Raw genomic sequence first — 14,473 nt, forward strand, 5'->3', positions numbered from 1 at the left:
AGTGATGTTGAGCATCTTTTCATGTGTTTGTTAGCCATCTGTATGTTTTCTTTGGAGAAATGTCTATTTAGTTCTTTGGCCCATTTTTTGATTGGGTCATTTATTTTTCTGGAGTTGAGCTGGAGGAGTTGCTTGTATATTTTTGAGATTAGTTGTTTGTCAGTTGCTTCATTTGCTATTATTTTCTCCCATTCTGAAGGCTGTCTTTTCACCTTGCTGATAGTTTCCTTTGATGTGCAGAAGCTTTTAAGGTTAATTAGGTCCCTTTTGTTTATTTTTGCTTTTATTTCCGATATTCTGGGAGGTGGGTCATAGAGGATCCTGCTGTGATGTATGTCAGAGAGTGTTTTGCCTATGTTCTCCTCTAGGAGTTTTATAGTTTCTGGTCTTACGTTTAGATCTTTAATCCATTTTGAGTTTATTTTTGTGTATGGTGTTAGAAAGTGTTCTAGTTTCATTCTTTTACAAGTGGTTGACCAGTTTTCCCAGCACCACTTATTAAAGAGATTGTCTTTAATCCATTGTATATTCTTGCCTCCTTTGTCAAAGATAAGGTGTCCATATGTGCGTGAATTTATCTCTGGGCTTTCTATTTTGTTCCATTGATCTATATTTCTGTCTTTGTGCCAGTACCATACTGTCTTGATAACTGTGGCTTTGTAGTAGAACCTGAAGTCAGGTAGGTTGATTCCTCCAGTTCCATTCTTCTTTCTCAAGATCGCTTTGGCTATTCGAGGTTTTTTGTATTTCCATACAAATGGTGAAATTATTTGTTCTAGCTCTGTGAAGAATACTGTTGGTAGCTTGATAGGGATTGCATTGAATCTATAAATTGCTTTGGGTAGTATACTCATTTTCACTATATTGATTCTTCCAATCCATGAACATGGTATATTTCTCCATCTATTAGTGTCCTCTTTGATTTCTTTCACCAGTGTTTTATAGTTTTCTATATATAGGTCTTTAGTTTCTTTAGGTAGATATATTCCTAAGTATTTTATTCTTTCCGTTGCAATGGTGAATGGAATTGTTTCCTTAATTTCTCTTTCTGTTTTCTCATTATTAGTGTATAGGAATGCAAGGGATTTCTGTGTGTTGATTTTATATCCTGCAACTTTACTATAGTCATTGATTAGTTCTAGTAATTTTCTGGTGGAGTCTTTAGGGTTTTCTATGTAGAGGATCATGTCATCTGCAAATAGTGAGAGTTTTACTTCTTCTTTTCCAATTTGGATTCCTTTTATTTCTTTTTCTGCTCTGATTGCTGTGGCCAAAACTTCCAAAACTATGTTGAATAGTAATGGTGAAAGTGGGCACCCTTGTCTTGTTCCTGACTTTAGAGGAAATGCTTTCAATTTTTCACCATTGAGGATAATGTTTGCTGTGGGTTTATCATATATAGCTTTTATTATGTTGAGGTATGTTCCTTCTATTCCTGCTTTCTGGAGAGTTTTTATCATAAATGGGTATTGAATTTTGTCAAAGGCTTTCTCTGCATCTATTGAGATAATCATATGGTTTTTATTTTTCAATTTGTTAATGTGGTGTATTACATTGATTGATTTGCGGATATTGAAGAATCCTTGCATCCCTGGGATAAAGCCCACTTGGTCATGGTGTATGATCTTTTTAATGTGTTGCTGGATTCTGGTTGCTAGAATTTTGTTAAGGATTTTTGCATCTATGTTCATCAGTGATATTGGCCTGTAGTTTTCTTTTTTGGTGGGATCTTTGTCAGGTTTTGGTATTAGAGTGATGGTGGCCTCATTTTATTTTGATCTCTTTCTAATGCATTTTTGGTGTAAAAGAACTTAGAAGATTTGTCTGGGTGGGGAATTTTTATGTACTCTCTGAATTTAAATCAATTAGCATATCCAAAAGAGTGTATGTATCTTTCTTTCTTTTTTTTTTTTTTTTTGAGTCCTACGTTAAAAGGGGTTCCAAAATGAAATCACACTGAAATAAAGTTATCCAGCTTATGCTTCAGCCTCCTTGGAGACACACAGACATGTTATGAGAGAAATGAAGTATCTACCACTTAGCATATACCAGAGAGCCCATGAAACTTGGGATACAGCAATGTAAAAATAGTATCTAGTTTGTTTGCTTCTTTGTTATAGGAAATTTCACAGATGTATAGAAGTAAAGAGAATAGTATGATGAATCCCTCATGTACCCATACCCAGGTACAGCTACTATCAACTCATGGCCCATCTTATTGCAACTCTCCCCCCATCCACTTAGCACTTTTGAAGCAAATCCAAGATATCTTGTCACTTCGCCTGTAAATATTTTTGTAACCCCATAGTATTTAAATATGTCATTCTCATTGTAGATCTGGGATTCCTACTTTTACCTTGCGGTCATTTTTATAAACCAGTTGTGTCTGCAGTTAGAGATGTTTACACCTTCCAAAAAGAAAAAGGTATTAGAAAAGTAAGTACCAGTGTATAATTGGGTAAGAATATGAGGCAAATCAAATGTTGTGCCTTTTAAAAAGTATTTCAGTTCGAGTGATTCATAAATCTGATCTCCATAACTAGAAATCAAAGTGGAGGGGCAATGACCAAGAGGACAACAAGCAACTTTTCTGGGAATTTCACTATTTTGAGCTTATTTAGAAATCTTTGTCCTCAGTCTTTCAGGATTCAAAAATACTATAGGAGCCAAAAATTATGAGACAAATATGTTTCACTCTAGGGTTAATATGTGAATTTGAATTAGAGGCATCAAGACATGTATTAATACATTGTAAAAATTTCCAGTTATAAAATGAATGGATGTAATATACATACAACACTGTGATTCTAGTTAATAATACTGCATTGCATATTGAAAGTGCATCTTGAAAACTTTCATCAAAAGAAAAAACATTGTAACTAGTTATGGTATGGATATTAACTGGACTTACTGTGGTGACAATTTTGCAATATGTACAAATATTCAAATTGTTATGTTGTATACCTAAAGGCAATATGATATTATGTCAGTTATACCTCAGTAAAAGATGTGTACATTAAACATTTTCAATTAAGAACATGTCTTTTAATTCAGAATGACAGATTGTGTCCTAAAAAGACACAGATAACTTCTTTTTTCTGGAGCCTTTGTATCAGGTTTGATTTTTGTTCTATTTCAGATATGGTGACATGCGGGTAACAATGGGTTGTGAAATTTTCAGCATGTGGCAAAACCTAGGTAAGTGATGAAAACAGAAGCCCCCTCCTGTTTTATAGCTCATCACTGTTCCTGTAAGGAAACAAATGAAGATGGACAGTTTACCACTGACAGCATTTGAAACCAAATGTCTGAATCAATAAAGAAGTCTAGAGAGACTAAGTGACACTTTGGCATTGAATAAGGCTACAACTGATTCTTTAAATTGGTATCTATCTGAAAAATCACCTTTCTTTTGTGTGTTTCATTGAATGACAAATTTTATAATCTAGCATTATTCCAGTACGACCTGCAATGAGCTAACCTTTCAGAATTTGGAGTTATAGCAACTCAGAATTTCTAGAACCCTGAATTGAGGCTGTGAATCATAACGAATTTAAAATAAGCTTCATGAAACATTGACTTGAGCATCTGTACTCTTAAAATCTTGAAACCAATGACCTATATCATAAAAACTATAGCCAAAGGATTTTAAAGCATCTGTAGTTGCTAAGAAACGATTAGATCCAGTTTTGTTAATCTGCCACAGCAGATAGAGCATATTATCCAGCAAATTGATGACACAGATCTGGTTGCATAAAAAAGAATAATATTTAGAAGAAACATTGTTTTAAAATCTCATTGGCATTGGGTTTCTTTATAGAAAGTCATAACTTACTTAATTTGACATGTTAATATGCATGTTTATAGCTCTGCTCTGTTTAGTTGCTCAGTTGTGTCCCATTCTTTTCCACCCTTTGGACTGTAGCCCACCAGGCCCCTCTGTCCCTGAGATTTTTCAGGCAGGAATACTGGAGTGGGTTGCCATTTCTTACTCCAGGGGATCTTCCCCACCCAGGGATTGAACCCACATCTCCTGCATTGCAGGCATTCTTTACCGCTGAGCCATCCAGGAAGCCCTAAGTTCATAGCATTCATTTACTATTATAATTCTTCCTTGTGATTTATTAAAGTGATGGACCTATTTGACTTGAATATATAATGACCTGAAAGTGTATTTTCTCTTGGACTTATCCAAACACAACTTGAAAATGGCAAAATTTGTTTTCTGTAACTGGAAATAGAACCCTTATCATTTTACTTCAATTCATGTTACAGAAGTGATTTTTGACCAAGGTACCCCTCAAATGTAGAATACATACGGGGCAATTTGAAGAAACCTTGTTATATATAATTAAGCCCAGTGTTCGATGCTAACTGATAATTTCAGGGCGGGGGGGAAAGCAAGTTACCACTTGAAAGCAACCTCCAACTATCTAAAACCAGCCAGAGAAGCCTGTGAAATATGTTTAGATTCAACTGAAAAATAACCTCAATTTGTCTTACATGAACAACACCTCCTCTCAGTCTTCATGTTTCATTGATTCTTTGTGTCTTTGCTTTTCAAAAACAGACCAAGACCCTTGGAATGTCCCTATTGCTTTTGGCATTAATTTAGCAAAGAGTTTTCCAAAGAAGGCTACACTGAAGTGCGTTTGTGGCTTAAGCTCTTGCCAGAGCTCAAATGATAAGAGCTGTACAGGTTCACTTGAGTTAACAGAATGTGAGAGAATGGCAGGCTAACATCTTCTAGATAAATCTTAGCACAGCCATGTGTGGTTATTTCCACACAAAGCTTTCTCTAAGCCAGCATAGCTGTGCCCTTAGGCCCATGACCTGCTAAATAAAACTGGCACCTTTTGTTGCATTAAAGATGTCATTGTTTGCTTCATAAACTTTTCTCCTTTATTTTGTCTTTAACAAAAGTATGTCTACCTCTCTGGGTTTTGTTCTCCTCAGAAACGTGAACAATGTAAAAAATATCTCTAAAGCATGCTGATCCCCATGTATTCTGAGGTCAGTGCTCTTTAAAACAGTGGTCCCAGGTGGCTCAGTGATAAAGAATCCCCACTGCCAAACAGGAAATGTGGGTTCCATCCCTGGGTTGGGAAGATACCCGGGGGAAGGAAATGGCAGTCCACTCCAGTATTCTTGTCTGGAGAATCTCATGGGCAGTGGAGCCTGGTAGGCTGCAGTGCATGGGATTGCAAAGAGTCACAACTTAGCAACTAAACAACCACAAGGGCGCTCAGTAAACAGCATCACCTGGAAGCTTGTAAGAAATGCAGATTCTTTGGCTCCTCTCAAGACCACTGAAACAGAGTCTCTGAGAACCCCTGAGAGGAGGCACAACAGTCTTGAGTTTTTCCAAGGTCTGCAGGAGATTCTTAGGCACTTGGCTAAAGATTGAAAAGCGCTGCTGTAGACAACACTCTAGCCTTTCTTTGTTTTTCCAACCCTAAAGTCTAGCTCTAGTGCTCTGTTACAAAAGGCTCATTATAATCAAGTGCAAATTCCCAGCATGACGTAGTTCAAGTATAAGGTGTGTGTACATTTTCACTTCATTCCTTAGTTTCTGCATTATTTCCCTAGAGTTGTGGTCAGCCTTCCAAAACATGAGGTGAATTTTAAAGGTCATTGCTGCCATACAACCACTGGAATTGGAGACTGTTTAGAAATGTGAAAACCTCTTTTCCAACGTATATTTTTACAAAAATGTTAAGAAAAATTAAGTATTCAGGGTACTATTTTAACACCCCACATAGGGCTTAAGTCAGCATGTTACTTAAGAATATCAATATACATTAGAATTTGGATTGCCTAAAAATGTATAATATTGAGTGTTTTTCTTGCTAAAGGAGAATTTATTCAGATAATTAAAGGTTTTCATTTTATACCATACACAAAAATTTTAAATGGATTAAAGACTTGAATGTAAGATCTGAAACTATAAAACTCTAAAAAGAAAACATAGTCAGTACAGTCTTTTATATCAGTCTTAGCAATATCGTCCTGAGTATGTCTACTTAGGCAAGGAAAACAAAAGCAAATATAAACAAATGGGATTAAATAGAACTTAGAAATGTCTGCACAGCAAAGGAAACAATCAACAAAACAACAAACTACCTACTGAATGGGAGAAGATATTTGCAAATCATATATCCAATGCTGCTGCTGCTGCTAAGTCGTTTCAGTCGTGTCCGACTCTGTGTGACCCCAGAGACAGCAGCCCACCAGGCTCCCCCGTCCCTGGGATTCTCCAGGCAAGAACACTGGAGTGGGTTGCCATTTCCTTCTCCAATGTATGAAAGTGAAAAAATAAAGTGAAGTCGCTCAGTCGTGTCTGATTCCTAGTGACCCCATGGACTGCAGCCCACCAGGCCCCTCCATCCATGGGATTTTCCAGGCGAGCATACTGGAGTAGGGTGCCATAAAAGGTTATTATCCAAATATATGGGGCATCCCAGGTGGCACAGTGGTAAAGAATCTGCCCTGCCAATGCAGGAGACACAGGTTTGATCCCTGGGTCGGGAAGATCCCCTGGGAAAGGGGATGGCTACCCCACTGTAGTATTCTTCCTGGAGAATTCCAGGGACAGAGGAGCCTGGCGGGCTACAATCCATGGGGTCACAAAGAGTTGGAAACGACTGAGCAACTTAGCACTCATACAACTCAACCACAACAAATGATTTAAAAATGAGCAGAGAATCTGAATAGACATATTTTCAAAGGAGACGTGCAGATGGCCAGCAGGCACATGAAAAGATGTTTAACATCACTAATTATTAGGGAAATGTCAATCAAAACCACAATGAGATATCATCTCATGCCCATTAGAATGGCTGTTATCAAAAAGATAAGAAGTAATAGTACTGAACAGGATGTGAAAGAAGTGGAACCATCATATACTGTTGGTGGTAATTTTCTGTAGTGGCTGCACCAATTTACATTGATAAATTGATAAATTTGGTAAACTGTTGCAGCCACTATGGAAAAAAGTATGGAGAGTCCTCCAAAAATTAAGATTAGATCTACCATGTGACCAAGCTATTCCACTTCTGGATATCCAAAGAGTACCAGAAAATTAATTTGTACAGATATATGCACCCCTATATTCATTGCAGCATTTTTTATTGTAGCCAAGATATGGAAACAACCTAACTCTCCATTAACAGATGAATGGGTCAAGAGATTGGATATACATACAACAGAATACTACTCTGTCATAAGAAAGGTGAAATATTGTCATTTTTGACAACCCAGAGGGTATTATGGGTGTCCCTGATGGCTCAGATGGTAAAGAATACGCCTGCAATGCAGGAGACCTGGGTTCAATCTCTGCTTTGGAAAGAACCCCTCAAGAAGGGAATGGCTATCCACTCCAGTGTTCTAGCATGGAAAATTGCATGGACTGTATAGTCCATGGTGTCAACAAAGAGTCGGACACAACTTAGTGACTTTCACTGAAACTGAAACTGAGAGGGTATTATGCTAAGTGAAATAAATCAGGCAATGACACTTACCATATGATTTCACTCATGAAGAATATTAAAAGTAAATAAATGAACAAACAAAGTGAAACAAAATAAGCATGTAGAGAATGGATTAGTGGCTACCAGATGGGAAGGGAAGTTGCTATTGTTGTTCCGTCCCTAAGTCATGTACAACTCTTTGAGACCCCATGGACTGCAGCACACCAGGCTGCCTTATCTTTCACATTCTCCTGGAGTTTGCTCAAACCCATGTCCATTGAGTCGGTGATGCCATCCAGCCATCTCATCCTCTGTCACCACCTTCTCTTCCTTCCATCAATCTTTCCCAGCATCATGGTCTTTTTCAATGAGTCGGCTCTTTGCATCAGGTGGCCAGAGTATTGGAGCTTCAGCTTCAGTGAATATTCCAATAAATATTCAGGGTTGATTTCCTTTAGGACTGAATGGTTTAATCCCCTTGCTGTCCAAGGGACCCTCAAGAGTCTTCTCCAGCATCACAGTTTGAAAGCATCAAATTCTTCGACCCTCAGCCTTCTTTATGGTCCAATTCTCACATCCGTACATAACAATTGGAAAAATTATAGCTTTGACTATATGGACCTTTGTCGGCAAAGTGATATCTCTGCTTTTTAATATGCTGTCTAGTTTTATCATTGCTTTTCTTCCACAGAGCGTCTTTTAATTTCATGGCTTCAGTCACCATCTGCAGTGATTCTGGAGCCCAAAAAAATAAAGTCTGTTACTGCTTCCACTTTTTCCCCTTTTATTAATATTTGCCATGAAGCAATGGGCCTGGATGCCATGATCTTAGTTTTTTGAATGTTGAGTTGCAAGCCAGCATTTCACTCTCCTCTTTCAACCTCATCAAGAGGCTCTTTAGTTCCTCTTCACTTTCTGCCATTTAAGTGCTATCATCTGCATATGTGAGGTTGTTGATATTTTTCTCGGCAATCTTGATTCCAGCTCATGCTTTACCTGGCCTGGCAACTTTCATGTCTGTAAGTTAAATAAGCACAGTAACAATATATAGCCTTGATGTACTCCTTTCCCAGTTTTGAACCAATTCATTGTTCCATGTTCGATTCTCAACTGTTGCTTCTTGACCTGCATACAGATTTCTCAGGAGGCAGGTAAGGTGGTCTGGTATTCCCATCTCTTTAAGAATTTTCCACAGTTTGTTGTAATCTACACAGTCAAAGGCTTTACCATAGTCAATGAAGCAGAAGTAGATATTTTCCTAGAATTTTCTGTGATGTTTATGATCCAATGGGTGCTGGCAATTTGATCTCTAGTTCCTTTGCCTTTTCTAAATCCAGCTTGTACATCTGGAAGTTCTTGGTTCACATACTGCTGAAGTCTAGCAGGATTTTGAACATTACCTTACTAGCATGTGAAAGGAGTGCAATTGTATAGTAGTTTGAATATTCTTTGGCGTTGCCCTTTGGGATTGGAATGAAAACTGACTTTTTCCAGTCCTGTGGCCACTGCTGAGTTTTCCAAATTTGCTGATATATTGACTATAGCACTTTCACAGCATCATCATCTTTTGGGATTTTGAAATAGCTCAGCTGGAATTTCATCACCTCCACTAGCTCATTTCTTAGTAATGCTTCCTAAGGTCCACTTGACTTCACAACTCCAGGATGTCTGGCTCAAGGTGACTGACCACACCATCATGGTTATCCAGATCATTAAGACCTTTATGTACAGTTCTTCTGTGTATTCTTGCCACTTCTTAATTTCTTCTGCTTCTGTTAGATCCTTGCCATTTCTGTCCTTTATTGTACCTATCCTTGCATGAAATGTTCCCTTGATATCTCCAATTTTCTTGAACAATTCTCTAATCTTTTCCATTCTATTGTTTTCCTCTACTTCTTGCATTGTTCACTTAGGAAGGCTTTCTTATCTCTCCTTGCTATTCTCTGGAACTCTGCATTCAGTTGTGTATATCTTTCCCTTTCTCCTTTGCCTTTCACTTCTCTTCTTTTCTCAGCTATTTAGAAGATCTCTTCAAACAACTATTTTGCCTTCTTGCAATTCTTTTCCTTTGGGATGCTTTTGGGTCACTGCCTCCTATACAGTGTTACTAACCTCTTTCTATAGTTCTTCAGGCACTTTGTCTACTAGATCTAATCTCTTGAATCTGGTTTTCAACTGCACTGTAAAATCATAAGGGATTTGATTTAGGTCATACCTGAATGGCCTAGTCGGTTTCCCTACTTCAATTTAAGCCTGAATTTGGCAATAAGGAGCTCATGACCTGAGCCACAGTCAGCTTCAGGTCTTGTTTTTGACTGTAGAGAGCTTCTCCATCTTCAGCTGCAAAGAATGTAATCAATCTCATTTCCATATTGACCATCTCGTGATGTCCACGTGTAGAGTCATCTCTTGTGTTGTTGAAAAAGGGTATTTGCTATGACCAGTGTGTTATCTTGGCAACCTCTGTTAACCTTTACCCTGCTTCATTTTGTGCTCCAAGGTGAAACTTGCCTGTTACTCCAGACATCTCTTTACTTCCTACTTTTGCATTTGAGTCCCCTTTGATTAAAAGAACATCTCTTTTTTGTGTTATAGAAGATCTTAGTTCTTCATAGAACTAAGAAAAAGAACTACGGCTTCAGCTTCTTCGGCATTGGTAGTTGGGGCATAGACTTGGGTTGCTGTGATATTTGCCTTGGAAATGAACTAAGATTATTCTGTCTTTTTTGTGATTGCTCCCAAGTACTGAATTTTCTACTCTTATGTTGACTATGAGGGCTACTCCTTTTCTAAGGGATTCTTGCCCACTAGAAGATATTATGGTCATCTGAATTAAATTCACTCATTCCCATCCATTTTAGTTTACTGATTCCTAAAATGCCATCTCCTGCTTGAATGCCATCTCACGTCCAGTTTACCTTGATTCATGGGCCTAACATTTCAGGTTCCTATCCAATACTGTTCTTTACAGCATTGGACTTTACTTTCACCACCAGACACATCCACAGCTGAGCATCATTTCCACTTTGGGCCAGGCTTTTCATTCTTTCTGAAGCTATTTCTCCACTCTTCTCCACTAGCATATTGGACATCTACTGACCTGGTGGGCTCATCTTCTAGTATCATATCATTTTGCCTTTTCATACTGTTCATGGGATTCTTGAAACAAGAATACTTGAGTGATTTGCCATTCCCTTCTCCAGTGGACCACGTTTTGTCAGAACTCTCCACCATGACATGTCTGTCTTGGGTGGACCTGCATGGCTCATAGCTTCATTAAGTTACACAAAGCTGTGATCCATATGATCATTTTGGTTAGCTTTCTGTGATTGTGGTTTTCATTCTGGAGGGTGTGGGGCTGTAGGTCTTGCTTCTTCCATCTGGCCTCTGAAGGGAGCTAGAAGAGGGTGAAATAAGTAAAGTGGTCAACCGTTCGATGATGGATGGAAACTAAATTTTTGGTAATGAGCATGCTGTAGTGTATACAGAAGTCAAAATATAGTGTTGTACACATGAAATTTATAAAATTTATAAGCCAGTGTTACCTCCATAAAAAGTGAAAGTGAGCAAAGCATCAAATCCCCTCAAATTTATTTATTTGTACCTATACTTGCAAGAGTAGTCTACAAAGAAAGAGGTTATTCTCTGCTGCTGTGTCCCACCTTTGCCATTCATCATGCTGCAAGGTTAAGTTTTTTCTTTCTATTTTTAATTGAACTAACATCCTTACTAAATATAAAGTGGGCTCCTCTTCCACATTTGCAAACACAGCGTCTTGTAACTGCTGTAGAAAAATCAATACTTCCCTAACAGGCTGCTATGTGTGCATAAATATACAACTCCAGCAGCCCAACTAGCAGGTGCCCTAAATACTTCAAAACAAGACCATGTGGCTGACAATTAGAGATGGGAAAAGTATACTAAATCTGTGATTTAAAAAGAAATAATCTAAGTGAAGTTTATTTTCCTGCTGCTATACATAGCTCAAGATTTTGCATGGCGGATTGGGTAAGAGTAAAATTTTCTGTGGTGGAAAACTTGTACGGTTGCACAGATTCTTTGTTTCCGAAGTGTGTTCTCAGTAAAGAAGGCTAGCCTCATACAGTCTGCACAATAATTTAAATGTGGGTATGGCTTCCCTGGTTGCTCAGTGGTAAAGAACCTGCCTGCCAATGCAGACGACACAGGGTCAGTCCCTGGGTCAGGAAGAACCCCCTGGAGAAAGTGAACATGAAAGTCACTCAGTCATGTCCACTCTGTGACTCCATGGACTATAGTCCATGGAATTCCAGGCCAGAATACTGGAATGAGTAGCCTTTCACTTCCAGGGATCGAACTCAGGTCTCCCGCATTGCATACAGATTCTTTACCAGCTGAGCCACAAGGGAAGACCAAGAATACTGGAGTGGGTAGCCTATCCCTTCTCCAGCGGATCTTCCCAAACCAGAAATTGAACCAGTGTCTCCTGCATTGCAGGCAGATTCTCTACCAACTGAGCTATCAGGAAGTCCTAGGAAATGACTCCAGTATTCTTGCTGAGAAATCCCATGGACAAAGGAGCCTAGCAGGCTACAGTTCATAGGGTCACAAAAGAGATGGACACAACTTAGCAACTAAACAACAACATGGTTTCTCTACTGTCATAGAAAATCAGGCTAGAAAATACTATATGTTTGGATTGTGATTGAAAGAAGCCAACTGTAAATTACATGTTTTAAGACAATCTGGAAATTTTTAATATAGATTGGTTTTACATTAATTTGAAGAATTACTGTCTGCCTTTTTTAAAGATGTAATAAAAGTATTGTGGTCCTGTATTTATAAAATGACCTGCCTGTGAAAGATGCTAACTGATGTTTATACAAGTAGAATGTTATGATGTCTCTGACTTGGTTTAAAATTTCCCAGTGAAAAAATAGTTGGGTTGATAAGTGAAACAAAATTAGCAAAAAAAATATTGATAATTATTGAAGCTAGGTGATGGGGATGTGGGGATTTATCTTACTGTTCTTTATAATTCCTGTACATTTGATATTTTTCATAGTGAGAAAATTTTAAAAGAGAAAATCATGTCGTAAAATGTCTATAAATGGAAGAGAGTTTTTAAAAAGATTCATGGATGCTCAAAGAAATAGTGGTAAACAAACTAAGTGCATGCTAATGATGTTCTTTGCTAGGAGGCCAAAGGATGGCAGGCTCAGGGAAGAGTAAAAATAAAAATTCTGTAATGGAGCAGTTCTGAATATCATTCCACCATAGCAGCTGTGGGAGGACTATCTGGCTGGCAGGAGTTTTCATTTTATTCTGTATTTGCTGCTTCACTCACCCCCTCACCCCATGCACACCCCAAAACTGTGCAAAGGATTGGTGTCTTACACAGTGTCAAGGAAGCAGAAAGGTCCTCTTGGTTATTAGTCACATGCCAGGGTGGCCCTTGTCCTGTGTACAGAGTCCCTTCAGTCCGTGGCTCTGCAGAAGCAGAGCACCTGTGGCTAGACTCTGAAGCCCTGCAGCCATCTCCTGGGGCAGGGGCAGAGATAAGAGTAAGGCTGGCTGATCTCCAGACTTGCCAGCATTCATCTCTGCAGAAATCTCCTTTCCTCTTTTCTCTTTCTTCCCCTCGCTTGCCAGAACATCTTGAAGAAGCAGTGAGTGGGTTTAGACTTTTGCAAATGACAGGATGAGTGATTGAGTTCAGGTTGCTCTGCATTCTGCCCTGACAAAAATAACTACAGAAAGGAATTGCAAATGCTGGCTGCTAGTTACCTGCTCTAAATGTGTATGTTGGGAGGATGGGGAAAATGCGGGGAGAACACCATGAATTGATGTTTTTGGATATTCTGCCACACTGAGTTTGTTGGTCTTGGAAGTATTCATTCTTTTGGAGGAAAATATGCAAGCGCAGATTAATAAGGACATTTCTTTTGATGAATAAGGGGGAAGTGTTCTTGCTCTGAAGAGGAAAACTTAGTCCCTTGGAAAAGATAAAATATTACCCAGGTCAAGAATAAAGTTAGGAAAGCAAAAAGAATTACAAGCCACGCTTCCTCCTCACATGTAATGGATGCCTTGATATATGAGTAATTTAGAGATGATAAGAAACTGCGAAGTTACTTTCAGTGAAACATGAGAAAAAGAGGAAAGGACCATGTGGCATCACTGATGTACAGGGACTTTCAGATACAGAGGGGCCTGACAGTTGTGTCCTGTTATCATCCCATGTTGAGTAAAAAGGATGAGAGCCACTTTCTGAAGACGTCAGAAATACCCCACGGCGTTTGCAGTCACAAAAATCAGTGACTTCACAACACCTACTTGGGTTTGCCCATCCATCATTCTTCTTTTCTTTCCAAATTCTCTTCATGTTCTCCTTCCTTTAAAAATCCCTCTAAAGTCAATACAAGTTTAAATTGTATGTTTGCATCCTGGATTTATGTCTGTCCAAGTCTGTGTTCACCTTCATGCCTTCTGCTACGGAAACAAAATAGAGAAAATGATAATTAATGTGGAGATATTTAACTCCAAAATTGGCAAGTAAGTCTGAACAGCAAGACTTTGTGTGTATTCAACACTTACAAAAAAAAAAAAAAGAGATCAAAGAGGGAAAAGTTAATAAGAGGGAAAGGATCCTTTTGCATGAAGCCAGCTCTCTTCTGCTCAGCCTCCCAGTATCGTATACTTTCATCCATGATGCAAAAGGCTGTGCATGTAATGTGCATACATGAAATGTACATTGTACATTTTCCATACTGTGCAGTTTATTATAAAAATAGAAACTCTCTGAGATTTAACATGGATGACTAGGGTAATAGACTGAACTCAACACATATCTGCTAGACAAAATCATCTGTGTCCACCCCACCCTCCACTTTCCTTTGCTCTGAATTATCTACAGTATACTTTTTTTTTTTTTAACTTTACAATATTGTATTGGTTTTGCCATATATAAACATGAATCTGCCACAGGTATACACGTGTTCCCCATCCTGAACCCTCCTCCCTCC

General features: G+C 38.5%; 1 protein-coding gene across 4 annotated transcripts in view; it reads left to right on the forward strand.

Moving 5' to 3' along the window:
- DOCK4 (dedicator of cytokinesis 4) overlaps positions 1–14,473 on the forward strand; it is a 481,885-nt gene that overhangs the window by 394,548 nt on the left and 72,864 nt on the right. For all 4 annotated transcript variants that reach the window (XM_061414091.1, XM_061414095.1, XM_061414093.1 and 1 more), the window contains exons 29-30: positions 2,336–2,436; positions 3,140–3,198. In XM_061414091.1, the coding sequence (XP_061270075.1) occupies positions 2,336–2,436; positions 3,140–3,198 (160 nt within the window). The remainder of the gene's footprint in view (positions 1–2,335; positions 2,437–3,139; positions 3,199–14,473) is intronic.

Source organism: Bos javanicus, chromosome 4, assembly GCF_032452875.1.
Source record: "Bos javanicus breed banteng chromosome 4, ARS-OSU_banteng_1.0, whole genome shotgun sequence".
NCBI classification, from domain to species: Eukaryota; Metazoa; Chordata; class Mammalia; order Artiodactyla; family Bovidae; genus Bos; species Bos javanicus.